Consider the following 15,091-nt stretch of genomic DNA (forward strand, 5'->3'; position numbering starts at 1 on the left):
AAATAAATAAGATGGAAGGGGGAAAGAGTTTACAGATGATGAGAAGGGGTGAAGGAGAGAAGCGGGATGCTAATAATTAATTTTTTTCTTTTGGTATGATTGTTGTTCATACTTAACCTTGAATAAAAAAAATGATTGTGTCCAAAATTTGTAAGTGGTCCTCTCCCCACCTACAATAAGTCTAATAAAATATTAAAGTATTGATGTTAAAGATTAACGTTAACAAGGCGTGAAAAGGAAAAGAAGAGAAGCCCAACAACAAATTCTTATTCAGGATAAAAGTTATCTTAAAGGGACTATAAAGAAAAATGAAAGGGGGGTATAGGATGAAACCTGAGAGTTTCAGGAGTTGAACGATACCTATAAGACATCTATCTGATGTTCCTGTCTTAAAACTGAGTCAATTATATACCGAAACGTATATATGTAAGATATATGTCCGTATCACGTGACCAGAACTCCCTCCAATGGCAGTGCAGTATACTGGTCACGTGATACAGACGGAGACATGTGACAATAATACTGCACTGCCATTGGTTGGAATTCTGGTGACATGTTCCGGACGCATAAATAATATTATCAATTATATCTATTAAAAATGAAAAATTATTAAATACAAATAATAATAGGAGCAAACTTGAGTTTCTCAGGCTCCTCTGGGATATCGTTGTTTTCAGATTGGTTGCGTATTTGCTGAATATGACCTGTTTAATACTAAGAATCTCATACAAAATCTTACATATATACGTTTTGGTATAATTTTGAAACAGTTTTATATCAATTTCTCGAGACAGGAACATTAGATAGAACTCTTACAGGTCTCGATCAACTCCTGAAATGCTCAAGTTTCAACCTATACCCCCTTTCATTTTTCCTGTACAGTCCCTTTACGTGAATAAAAAAACACATTGATTTTCAGTATAAAGAATATCAATATTTCCAAATATGGTTGGAATCTTTTAACAAATATTGCTCTCACGTCAAATATATAGATTTCAGAATTTTAAAAATCTCTTTTTTTAAATATCAATTTATTAGGAAATATTACAAATATGATATTTTACGATCCATAGAAAAATTGCTGTTCTGATAAACCCAATATTTTAACATAGATAGATAGGAATATTGCTCTTCTACCAATATCAATATAAAAAGGATATGGAAATATTCAATATTGCTCTTCTAACAAATATTATTATTATCATCATTATTATTTATTATTATAATTATCAATATTTCAGGATATGGAAATATTCAGTATTGCCTATCTAACAAATAATACTATTATTATTTTCATTATTTTTATCTACTATTATAATATAATCAATAATTCAGGATATGGAAATAATCAGTATTGCCCAAGGTTGTAATGCAAGGAAAGTTAATTGCTGTCGCGTATACTCTGCGTACATATTGAAACCAGTTCTATCTGGGCGGAAATTGTAAACAAGAATAGATGCATCAGTGATCGTTTAGTATTCAAGGAGGTTAAAAGCATTAAATTTTGATAATTTTGATGATTCACATATGGTTTCCTATTCCTATGACCAGAACATTTCATTGATTTTTTTATGTGAAAGATGGATCTCATGTCAGGCTTCGACATCCGTCTTGTGTTTACATTAGCGCCCGGAGACAGTACACTGCACTACAAAAGATGTGTACACTTCTGAAATAACTTTCCTTGCATTACATCCTTGGTATTGCCCATTTAACAAATATTACTATTATTATTATTATTATTATTAAAATTATCAATATTTCAGGATATGGAAATATTGCTCCAGTCACATTTCCGGGAAGGATTTTCTGCATTATTTTTGCAATAGGTAGACTTGATCTTTATATTTGCAATAGGTAGACTTGATCTTTATATTGCAATAGGTAGACTTGATCTTTATATTGCAATAGGTAGACTTGATCTTTATATTTCCAATACATGCGATAAATTAGCAAAAAATTGCAACAAATATTATATTTCTCCCTACGAATAGAATGCGAAAAAATGCGAAATTTTTTTTTCGCCAAACGTATTCACCATTTCGATATAAATCCTGATGCATCCTTTATTTATATTATTTCAGTCGGAATACCCTTTACCCTTAGTGTTATAGCTGATACACCCTTTATTTATATTATTTCAGTTGGAATACCCTTTACCCTTAGTGTTATAGCTGATGTTGGAGCATTGTTTGCAACCCTACTCAGGAAAATATTCTTGATTAAATAAAATATATTTTTTAACTTTTACAAAAATATATAATAAATTTAATTTTCATTTTTTATAATAATTTTTTTGCTACTTTGTAAATTTATTATGTTACATATAAGAATTTTAAAACATTGTTTTGCTTTTTTTAATAGCTCTTGATCAGAGAAGTAGTGTAAGATTTCAGTTTAAAGTTAAATTTACTTTATGTTGACGTGAACTTTGCAATATCTCTTATTCTCTGCAAACCCTTTAAGTAAAATTAAAGGTTTCTGCTTAAAATTGTAGAACAAATGTATATCTCCCATTAAATAAACTATCCAAGATCCTTGACCATTTATTTTCATATCTAACCATTTATTGGCCGGATGAGAATAGATGTAATAAAACGGAAATGAAAAATTGATTACCGTGATAAATTTGTGATTTTTAGTTGTAAAAAAGAAAGAATTATTTTTAGATTTCTATAAAAATATTTGAATCAGAACCCAGCTTTATAAAAACCACAATCTATTCGAATTTAGGAATTTAAAATTTGATATTTTTTACATTTTAATATTATGTAAAAAGTAATAGATATTATGCACTCAATTTAAGTTAATCTTTAACAAACTGGTAAAATTACTTGCTTTTTAACAACATAACATTGCATAAGATTCCTGTAATGTTGTCTTTAATCAATGTTTACTAATAAAGAATATAACTTAGTACTGTTTGGGAGAAATATAAGGATAAGATTCAACCAATACTGGATAAGTTTATGAAAGAAAAAGAAGAGTAAGTATCTTATATTGTACTTTATAGAGAATAGTAAAAAATGTAAACGTCATATAGGGTTATTCACAAAGAATGAGAAGCTGTAAAGACGACCTGCAACTCTTTAAATATGACAACTTTAAGGTTAAATTAAATTTATTGCCTTTAGTATTGTCTTCAAATAGCTTATTTAAAGGGAGTGATCGGCAATGTATGTTAGTTCAACTGAGAATGTAGCATTGTGGATAAATTATTCTAGAATTCATTTGAGACATGTGAAACGTTTTAATTATGTATAATTACTGAGTTAGAGCGCAAAGTCGACGTTCAAAATCATCCATTTGGGTAGTTACGTTAAATTATTAAATAACGACGACAAAAAAATGAAAAAAAATTGTACTGTAAACCAATTAGTAAGATGTTTAGGAACATATTTCTCATTATAAATTTGTCAATAAATCAATGTTAGAATCAATTGTTTCTTTTTAATCATTATATTGATTTTCTTATTCTTTATGAATAATTGTTCGCAGATTTCTTCGATCCTTCAGATGTCGTCTTTTCATGAAAAAAATCCAGGAGATCTATATGGTTTTGAACATTGAGACATTTCAGAAACCAATAAATTGTTTGTTACATTTTTTTGTGGTCGTTATCAAATAATTTAAATAAAACCGATTCTCAAAATCATCCCTTCAAATTTGATTATCAATAGAAATTTTCAAGATTGAATTTGCGCTCTTGCTGAACAACGATTCACCGTAAAAACGTCTGATAGGTCTCAAATGAATCCTGAAAAATTTCTCAATAATATGGCAATCTCGGTACATTGCCAATTACTCCCTTTAATAATTAAACAAGCAAAAAATATGCTAACATTTGCAGAGGTTTAATTTAGAATCATGAATATAAGGAAACAGACATTATAGATTACATAAAGTCGTTTCTGAAGTCTCATCCTTTGTAGGTAACCCTGTTTGATTCCACGCATATTAAAGCCAAATGAAATTTTAAAGATTTGGGTTTTTCTAATATAATCCTTATTTTTTTTTGAATAGTCATAAATTTCCATAAAATTATTCTAAAGCATTGTTTGTAAACACAGTATAAAGAAAATCGGTTTCTAATTGAATTTTTAATTTTCAATTATTAGCAATTTCATTGTTTTCAATATAATATCTAAATTATAATTATCTCCTGCTTAATTTTAAAGTTTTTCCCTCCCACCTCTTCAGTAATTATTATAAAAATTTTCAGTTTATAGATTTTCAGTTTGGACGTGGTTTATGATGTAAAATTAGCTGTAGGCTCTTGCAAATTTTGACCGTTTTTTTATTCAATATAAAGCAGAACATATTTAAACCTCGTGCCTCTCAAACAAATTTTATAAACTTTAAGTCGAAAATTTGCCATCAATAGCAAAGTTTGGCAGTTTACTATATTGAATTCAAAATGGATTTTGAAAAGAAACTGTTCACGGTATTTCAGTGATTCCCCTTTTTGAGAATAGCATCATCATTAACTGGTAAACAAACTCTTATAAAAAACCGATAATGGAGATATCTTCAGGCACTTATATCGTGAACTTTTAAAAGTGCGGTATTGCGTGGAGTGTCCCTTTAGATTGCTTTTATAAATTATTCTAAAGTTTATCATCCATGGTATTTTACGGAGCTATAACTTGCTTTATTCATAACTATTACTTAGGGTTTCATTTTCTTCACTTCTAAAAATAAATGAAGCATTGTAATATTAATTTGTTAATTCTAATGCAAAATTTTAATATAGATACCTATATATAAACATGGTTTACAATTTATTAAATTTTTGGTCCAAAACCTGGCCCCCTTGAAATAGCATTCACTGTTCAAAGGTATCATGAAGTTTTACTATTGCGTCCGACAAGATTTTGTAATTTTACGCAAAGGTTTCAAAAGAAGATTTTTGAAAAATAATCTTCTTGGCATTAAATAGCATTATTTTTTCAATTTTGTATTTTTAAATACATTTATGTTTAAATTATTCTGAATCTTAATCAAATTTAGAACTGCTTAAGGTTGTGCATTTTAATTCTAATTTGATTTAGACACCTATCCGGCCGCCTAAAGTAATCTGAAATGGATAAAGTATGTATAAAGCAAAAATGTAAAGTTGATATTTTCATGAAAACATATACCGATGCTTAAGTCAACAGCTAAATCTATATATAAATTTGGCTTGTTTGTCTGTCTGTTTGTCTGTTTGTTTGTATCCAATAAACGTCAAAACGGCTGAACCGATCGGGCCCAAATTTTTTGTGGGACATCTAGGGACTCCAGGGAAGGTTTATGAATCATCAAAATTTTAAATATTTGTCTCCATCAAAATTCGATCGTCATTAAATTTTTAAAAATTTTGAAAATCCGCGAAATTTTTTGTGAAAATCCGCGAATTATTTTTGTTTTGTTTTACGATGTACACAAAGAGAACATGTTCACAACTAATTTAGAAGATGGGCGCGCAGCGCCCTCTAAGGCTAGAAAGAAGGGCGCGAAGCGCCTTGAATTTCTAGTCTATATATAAATTTGGCGTGTATATATATATATTTTTTTGTACTGCTTTTTCATTATCAAAAATGCTCTGCAAATAATTACGAGATTGCAAGTAATTGAAATAATAAAGAAAAATTGTCCCAAAATGTTGGCTGTCACCTAGAAAATTACAAGTTTTACAAACGTTATTTATAAAAAAGTCCAAGAATTTTGCAGATTCTTGGGTTAACATTATTTCTCTAAGTAATGGTGACAATGCATTAGAGACATTTCCATAAACTCATTTACAATTTTTTTAAATTCTGTTTTGGTCACTTTATCCACTCAAAAATGAGGAAAATTTAGAGGGGGGATTTTTTGTAAATCCTATAGAAAAAATTGTTTGTTATAAACATGGTTTAAATATGTAAATTGTATATTAAATAACCAAATATTTTATTAACGTTTTTTTTCACAAAAACTTGTATATGGTCTCTGAATTTCAATTCAATTACTACAGGGTTAACTTTACTTACAGCCGTTGCCAGGATCAATCGGCCACTTTTAGTCGGCTGCTTTAAATTCTGATCTTAATTGAAATATTTTTAATACAGAGGGTCCCTGATCATATTACATTCTCTCCAAACACAACATATGAAAAAGCTCTTTATTTTCTACCACAAACATTATATAATATGTTCTACATTCTCTACCTGATGTCCTAAAAATCCAGAGTGTTATGTGATACAAACTGTAAACGTGAAGGGTCTTAGGTATTTTCCCAAAGGCATCTTTCGCAGGGCGACTTCGCAAGTGACAATTTTCCAAGTGGCAACTTCCCAAATTTGCTATTTTTCAAGTGGCAACTTCCCAACGTTTAAATTAGGCCTGCAGTTTGGGGCCGAATGCTGAGGCTAGGATTGGCTAGGGGGCCGAGCGCAGCGGCTAGAACAGGTTAGGAGCCGAGCGCTGCGGCTAGGGCAGACTTAGGAAGTTGCCGCTTGGGAAATTGCACTTTTGGGAAGTGGCCACTTGGCAAAATACCCTTGTGAAGTTGCAGTTTGTGATAATGTCTTTGGAAAAAGTACATTACATTGCTGAAAGATCTGAGTGATTTCTTCAATTCCTTTGTTTTCTCCAAGTGATGATGAGATGGGTATGGGTGGGAATATGTACACGGCAGTACTAGCACTCGTCTTCCTCTTTATCTTCCTCTCATTTGGTGCCTTTCTCTTCACACTCTGGGAGGTCAGTTATGCAACCTTTTTCAGGGGTATACAGAGCGTCCCATATCATATTAGATTATCTCTAATCTTTAACGCCAAAATACGCACATAAGTAAATACTCGAAAAATCTAGCATTTACTTCGAAAAAAAAAATTCTATTAGCCTTATTAAATTTTTCAAAATGATTGATTCTTCTTAAATTTTCTGATTTGTCCCCCAAATCGTAATTTAGACCCATTGACGCGGTCTAATTTGATGTGGGACACCCTGTATATTTCGGGGATATATGGGGTTCCCAACAATAGATGGACTTCAGGGACGACTGAACGGAATTAATACTGTCCATTTCCTTATATTCATGGTTTCTTGCCACTATAAACTTGTTTTTTCTTTGATAAATCATTAAATATCCCATTGAACGGCTATATTGAAGATAGGTGACTTAATTTAATCTTTTCATCGTAATATTTTAAGAATTTTAAGTCGTCTTTACAGTCTCATCCTTTGTAGGTAACCCTGTATATATTTTTTTCAAAATTTTTGCCCTTTTGCCTTGGCCCCAACGTGATTTTAACGTGATTTTTATCACACTGTAAAAAACAATGCTCTTTTATTTAGGACTGGTCATTCTTTGATGCTTTTTATTTTTGTTTCATTACAATGACAACAATTGGGTTTGGAGACATTGTCCCAGGTAAACTTTAAATTTAAAATATGGAAGACTGATCTAGTTTGATTGTTGGTGTTGTTTGATAACTGTTTGTTGATGTAGAACTTTCGCCTGTACAGTTCCCCTGCCCCTTAACACTAGTTGTAAACAAAAATGTTCACAAAATCTAGATTTTTAATATTATTTTTTTCCTTTACCTGATTCCTAAGCACGTTTAATGAAATTACATGCAAGAAAAGATACAAATGTAAATATTAAAAAATATCGTCTTTGCTTAAAATACAAAATGGCGGGAAAATAAGTCGGCCATTTTGCTTATACCGTTATCTCCGCCCCTTATCCCCGCAGTCCCTCTGCATGAGTTATGTTGAAACCAATGTTGAAATTTAATTAAATCCTTAATATTTTTAGACATTAAAATTGGCGGTAAGTTTGTTTTTATAATTTTTCTTTCTATCTCAATTTAGGAGCAAAGTGCTGCCCCAAACTCTTTTTATTCCTCGATTTTATAGTCTGCATGATTTTTACTCAAATAAATAGGAATTTTTCTGCGTTTTTTTCTTTCTAGAATTTAACATTTGTTCTGAAAAATCATGTTCTTGATAGTGTTTAAATTTGATACGGTAAGAACCAGAATCATTAATTAAGTTAAATGGGTCTGTTTTTTCTGTCTCATGTTCATTTGACTAAAGTCATAACTTGAGTCTAAAAGTCGTTTTCTTGTTCCAAAGTTTTCTGGCTCTCGTTGTACCTTCAAAGTAAATTTTGCATGTTTATTAGGATTTAAAACTTTTTATGCATTTTAAATTTTGCTAATGCACAATTGCATGTTTTTCTTTCATTAAAAATTGTAAAAAATTACATTAGAATTAATTCTAATCAGTAAAAAAATGTAGATAATTCAAAATATCAATTATTATTCCTTAAATCGTTAAATCTCTTGGAAAAGAAGCCCATGAGATGAACTATTAAAATTATTTGGTTGTTTTAATATGAGAAAAGTTTCAATTTGTTTGAATTTTTTTATGTAAATGCAGTTTTCTGCATTCTGTGTTCTTGAAGACAGTTGTCAGTACCATGCATCACTTAAACTTAAAGGGACTGTAAACAAACAAACAAAAAAGAATGTTTTTAGTTTGAAAATTTCTTGTTCAGTAGTATCTTTTATAAGTTCAGAGATTACTTAGATACCTATAAATGCATACTAAAGCATTTCGTAATTATTCTTTTTTAAGTAGAAATCCACGATTATTTTTGATTGTTTAAATTATGGATTATTATTGATTTGATTGTTAAAAAACTAAAAAAATTTAGAATAAGGCTATTCAGATCATTTTCTTATAAAAAGATTTTTTCAAGCCATGTTTTCAAGCAAGTTTAAATACTTTATCTGTATTAAAAGTATATAATGATCCAGCCTATAAGTATAAATACTGTGCATTAAACTGGGCTTATTAGTGTAAAAAGTGTATAATGAACCCAGCATACAAAGAAACCAGCTATAAGTATAAAAAGTGTATAATGAACCCCGCTATAAGTATAGAAAGTGTATGATGAACCCAGCTTTAAGTAAAAAAAGTGTATAATGAACCTGGCTATAAGTATAAAAAGTGTATAATGAACCCAGGTGTAAGTATGAAAAGTGTATGATGAACCCGGCTATAAGTATGAAAAGTGTATGATGAACCTAGCTTTAAGTATAAAAAGTGTATAATGAACCCGGCTATAAGTATAAAAAGTGTATAATGAACCTGGCTGTAAGTATAAAAAGTGTATAATGAACCCGGCTATAAGTATATAAAGTGTATGATGAACCCGGCAATAAGTATAAAAAGTGTATAATGAACCCTGGTATAAGTATAAAAAGTGTATAATGAACCCGGGTATAAGTATAAAAATGTATGATGAACCCGGGTACAAGTATGAATAGTGTATGATGAACCCGGCTATAAGTATGAAAAGTGTATGATGAACCCGGCTATAAGTATAAAAAGTAAATGATGAACCCGGCAATAAGTATAAAAAGTGTATAATGAACCCTGGTATAAGTATAACAAGTGTATAATGAACCCGGGTATAAGTATAAAAATGTATGATGAACCCGGGTACAAGTATGAATAGTGTATGATGAACCCGGCTATAAGTATGAAAAGTGTATGATGAACCCGGCTATAAGTATAAAAAGTAAATGATGAACCCGGCAATAAGTATAAAAAGTGTATAATGAACCCTGGTATAAGTATAACAAGTGTATAATGAACCCGGGTATAAGTATAAAAATGTATGATGAACCCGGGTACAAGTATGAATAGTGTATGATGAACCCGGCTATAAGTATGAAAAGTGTATGATGAACCCGGCTATAAGTATAAAAAGTAAATGATGAACCCGGCTATAAGTATAAAAAGTGTATGATGAACCCGGGTAAAAGTATAAAAAGTTATAATGAAGCCGGGTATAAGTATAAAAAGTGTATGATGAACCCGGGTAAAAGTATAAAAAGTTATAATAAAGCCGGGTATAAGTATAAAAAGTGTACAATGAACCCGGCTATAAGTATAAAAAGTGTATAATGAACCCGGCTATAAGTATAAAAGTGTATGATGAACCCTGCTATAAGTATAAAAAGTGTATGATGAACCCGGCTATAGGTATAAAAAGTGTATGAAGAATCCGGCTATAAGTATAAAAAGTGTAGGGCTGCCTGCTGGGTAACAAATTATAACCTTCCCCTGCAGAGAAAATAACTCAGTACTTTAATATTATAACAAATAATCATGTTTTCAGAATTCAGAATATTTTGGAAAACTTTCTCAATCCAATCGTTCTGTTTGTTTCGTAAAAAAAATTTTGCGAAATGATAAAAACGTTTTTTTTTTTTTTTTACCATATTCTTATCTTTGGGTCCTCCCCCCCCCCTTTTCCTCTGGGTCTGTATTCCCTAAACAAATCTATTATTTGATAGAAATGAATTATATTTATAAATCTTATGCCCAGATCTCTCAGGAGACAGCTGTGTAACTAAATCCGGGACAGGGGTTCCAAAAAATTATGGATATGTCCTTGTTTTACAACTTGAAAACAGATGAGTTGTAAGTGACTTTTTGCAGCAGGGACAAAGAGGAAAAATTACATAATTGAGATTAAGTTTAAACGGGTAAAATTGTGAATTCCGCAAGTAACTACTGCGCCATTAACGATTTCTTAAGTATCAAAAAGTCTCCGTTAACACTGTTAATAAAATTTTAAACGTTAACTAACGGTAATTTTAAAAAACGGTAAATGCTGTTGACGAACGGACGTGCTTTCTTAACTTTGAAATTATCAGAAGCTTGAAATTTCACTTTTTTAACGGTTGGAACTAATTGTAATGTTTAACGGTTGGAACTAATTGTAATGTTTAACGGTTGGAACTAACTGTAATGTTTAACGGTTGGAAACAACTGTAATGTTTAACGGTTTGAACTAACTGTAATGTTTAACGGTTGGAAATAACTGTAATGTTTAACGGTTGGGACTAACTGCAATGCTTAACGGTTGGAACTAACTGTAATGTTTAACGGTTGGAACTAACTGTAATGTTTAACGGTTGGAACTAACTGTAATGTTTAAAGGTTGGAACTAACTATAATGTTTAACGGTTGGAACTAACTGTAATGTTTAAAGGTTGGAACTAACTGTAATGTTTAACGGTTGGAACTAACTGTAAATGGAACGGCAAGAAAAAGTTGGAACGTGACCAGCCCTAGCTGTAAAACGTAGTAAAAAAAAGTCGGCTGTTATGCTTATTTTCACGCTTTTATCTGGTTGTCCAAAAATACATTTTTTTATATTTTCGGGACCATTGTTGAAAGTTTATTCTTTTCTAGTGTTGATCTTAATTTGGATAATGTCAAAAAGTTTTATTATTTAGATAAGAACGGTTTAACATTAACAAAACAAATTCTAGCTACGGACCAGAAAAATATTGAAATTTATAAACATATATATACCCCCCCCCGCATCTTCTATAAAAGGTTTATTACCCGGGTTGAAAGGATTTTTATGAACCGCTTGATAAATGAAATATTATTATGTCCAAGCTATAGAAGGTTTTATACAGGGTGTCACATTATTTACAACACTTGGATCGAAATTCAATCAAAAGTAAAAACGCCATACAGGGTGTCAAATTTTCATCTTTTGGGGATTTACATTTTTATTAATTAACAAATTTGAATCACCTTTCATCAACATAAACAATCGACATTTTTTCCAAAGAAAATCAAATTTTAAATTTTGGATTGAATAAACATGTTTGTGGATCCCGCTATATTTTTGTAAAAATTCTTGAAATTTGTCTGATTTTAAATGTTGAGTTTGGAATTGTTGGACGGTTGCGGGTATAATTTATCCTGGGAGTGTTAAACCTTCACCAGATATTTTATACTCTGTCAGTTCAGTGAATTTATGATTTTACTAAATTTATTCATGCACTCTTCACGCTGATTTAGATGACCTATATTGTGATCTAAAAATTGCACACATCTAACATGGCAATCGATCAGCATTTTTACAAATATTTGTTCAATTTAACCTGTCATGGCATCTTAAATAAAGCTTTAAAATATTTGTAGCCATAACTTGAACAAATTTTGGTTTCGTAAGGTAAAATCAGGAGGGATGATAGTTCTCTACCCGTGTGCTCAGTTAGCTGTACTGTACACTTACAGCTGTTTACTAATATTGATATTCTATAGGTTAGGCCAGAATCAACTTATCATAAACAAATATGCAGTACGCTCTCGGTATAGTTAATTGCCTATAAAATTAGTAAAGGATTTTAGCGTACATCACCTCTCTATACACTATAACCTCGTTGGGTGCAACAAGGTTGACGCGGTCAGACTTTATGCTTCATAAAGGTTGAATTTACTTTTACTAAAGAGGCAGCGGTGCGTGTGAACTTTAAACACAATTTTCAATCATTACAGGAGAAAATTTCAATTATTATAAGCATTAAAATTTAAAAACAATTTTTATTTTTCCGCATGATTTTTAAAGCATGTTCTTGCTTTATATTACATTAAACAGATCCTATTTTTACATTGTAAACTGTATGCACATGCACGTTGTAGATCTTAATTATTCTCTATGATAATAAAAATTCTTTTTATCATATTCGTCATTTTCCTGCTTTTCAGATTGCCTCATGTTCATGTATCTATTTTATTACAAAAAATAACTTTGATTATTTAATAACATCTCATTTTGAAACATTTTTAAAGCATTCAATTAGGAGAAGACAACATTTATTATTTTTTCAGAACCGTTTAATTTTTTCTATTTTCCTCTAAATGTTTTTTTAGAATATGTACAGTGTACACTGTACAGAAGTGTAGTGCACGTTATAAACTTGTTTACTCTAGAGAAAACAGCGTACATGCTGGTATGTACAATATATATTCTGGTGGGCATGGCCTTCACCACGACAATTATAGAGTTAGTCAGGTAAAAAAGTCATGTAAAAACGACAGGAACAGGACAGGAACAGGATTGGAACAAGACAGGAACAGGATTGGAACAAGACAGGAACAGGACAGGAACAGGACATGAACAGGACAGGAACAAGACAGGAACAGGACTGGAACAGGACAGGAACAAGACTGGAACAAGACAGGAACAGGACAGGAACAGGACAGGAACAGGACTGGAACAAGACAGGAAAGGACTGGAACAAGACAGGAACAGGACAGGAACAGGACTGGAACAGGACAGGAACAGGACAGGAACAGGACAGGAAGATAAAGAATAAACTGTATGCAGGAGACAGTATGTTGAGAGCTGGAGGAAAATGCAGGAATTGAGAGCACAGATTCAAGCACAGCTTAAACTAGCAGACACTCTTCGTAAACTAGGAGAACATGCTGGTAAGTGCAAAGTAAATACCTTCCTACCTACCTACGTACATCCTAATCTACCTACGTACCTAGTACCTACTTATCTTTCTGCCTTCCTACCAAATTACCTACTTACCTAACTACCTACCTACCTAACTACCTGCCTACCTCCCTACCTAACCTACCTACCTACCTACCTACCTACCTAACAACCTAACCTACCTACCAATCTAGATAAGAATAATCTTGAGCTGGATGTGGATATAGCCGGGGACCTAGCTGCCTTGAAAGATAACCTGGCTAAGTTTAAAAAGGGAAAGATGAAAGGATTGGAGGATATTGATATAAATGAACTAGATTGGGTAAGTTTTCTAAATACAGGGTGTTCCACTAAACATTGCAATTTAGCGACGATTTAAATTTCGATGTTTATCTTTGATATATATCCTGTTGTTTAGCATTTGCTGTCTGTGATTGAAAAGGTTGAAAATACAGGGATAGAGAAATTTAAATCAAAATAAGTAAAATAGCTTCTATTTATTTTGGACTGTTACAATAAGAAAACATTTTTAGATTAAAAGATAAATACTTTTCCTGTGGGCAAGTGGAAAGTAAAACAATTTATTATATCTTTGTATTTTTTCTTCAAATTATCTTAAATTATTCTCCCCAAGAAATGTTTCTTAAATTAGATGAAAATGTGGAGAGCAGCACAGACCTGCTGAGAAAAACAATACAAGAAAATGTGAAACAATTTTGCTTTTATTAAATGTATAGATTTTCGGTTTAAAGAATGAAAATATTTTACTAAACATAGCTAAATATAACTGTGATTGCCGGTCTATCTGTTCTGTTTTTGTTACCGATAAACGTCAAAACGGCTGAACCGATCGACGGGCCAAAATATGTGTGTGGCAACTCACATGACCCCAGGGTCAGGGAAGGTTTATGGTCAAAATGTAAAATTGTGTCAAATCTTTGTAAACACACCCCGTGCACAGGCCTGTGCACAATCGTTAAAGGTTGGTGAGAATAACAGAACGGATAAACTTTTACGGAATCCGTTCGTTCCGATCAGTTATAATGTTTTTTCTTGTTATTTCTTTAAGTTGCCGTTCGTTAACGATCTCAAAAATATTATTTCAAGTATTACTTAACGTAAAAATATGACTTCATTTAAAGCATCAAGCACGCAATATTCTATTTTTGATTTTATTCTAAGTTTCAAGCAATACAAAATAACGCAAGCCTTCCTTATTATTTCATTCCTCCATTTATTTGTTCATGAATGGCCTATTTTTGTTCGTTAAAAATTTCAAAATTATCGGTTTTTGATGTTCATTCACAGAATCTTCTGTTAATTTTCAAAAATCTGCGTTCGTCAAAACAGAACGTTGCCACTAGTGCAGTGCTGCTCAGTCTGTGATATTTTATTATATTTCTCTCAGAAAAGTTAGTTCACTTTTATGCTGATTTATGCAGAAAAATAAAGATATCCCGTTGCCTTTATTTATATTATTATTAAATCAAAAATAGATTTTATAAACTTTTCTTTAAAATATCCAAAATTCAAAACAGAAAAATTTGAGAAAGTGTAAGTTGTTTTGTATTTTTAATGCATAAAGCTAAACATTTCTGCGTTTAGTACATGAATAAGTAGTACATGAATAACAAGTACATGAATAACTAGTACATGAATAACTAGTATATGAATAAGTATTACATGAATAACTAGTACATGAATAAAAAGTACATGAATAACTAGTACATGAATAAATAGTACATGAATAACTAGAACATGAATAACTAGTACATGAATAACTAGTACATGAATAACTAG

General features: G+C 31.2%; 1 protein-coding gene across 1 annotated transcript in view; it reads left to right on the forward strand.

Moving 5' to 3' along the window:
• Positions 1-1,758: 1,758 nt before the first annotated feature.
• LOC111698634 (TWiK family of potassium channels protein 7) overlaps positions 1,759-15,091 on the forward strand; it is a 16,273-nt gene continuing 2,940 nt past the window's right edge. The window contains exons 1-9 of the mRNA XM_023469013.1: positions 1,759-1,829; positions 2,145-2,208; positions 2,918-2,986; positions 6,618-6,723; positions 7,321-7,396; positions 7,784-7,798; positions 12,781-12,862; positions 13,178-13,281; positions 13,486-13,613. Of these exons, the coding sequence (XP_023324781.1) occupies positions 2,970-2,986; positions 6,618-6,723; positions 7,321-7,396; positions 7,784-7,798; positions 12,781-12,862; positions 13,178-13,281; positions 13,486-13,613 (528 nt within the window). The 5' untranslated portion in view covers positions 1,759-1,829; positions 2,145-2,208; positions 2,918-2,969. The remainder of the gene's footprint in view (positions 1,830-2,144; positions 2,209-2,917; positions 2,987-6,617; positions 6,724-7,320; positions 7,397-7,783; positions 7,799-12,780; positions 12,863-13,177; positions 13,282-13,485; positions 13,614-15,091) is intronic.

This window comes from Eurytemora carolleeae, unplaced genomic scaffold, assembly GCF_000591075.1.
Source record: "Eurytemora carolleeae unplaced genomic scaffold, Eaff_2.0 scaffold140, whole genome shotgun sequence".
Classification (NCBI taxonomy): Eukaryota; Metazoa; Arthropoda; class Copepoda; order Calanoida; family Temoridae; genus Eurytemora; species Eurytemora carolleeae.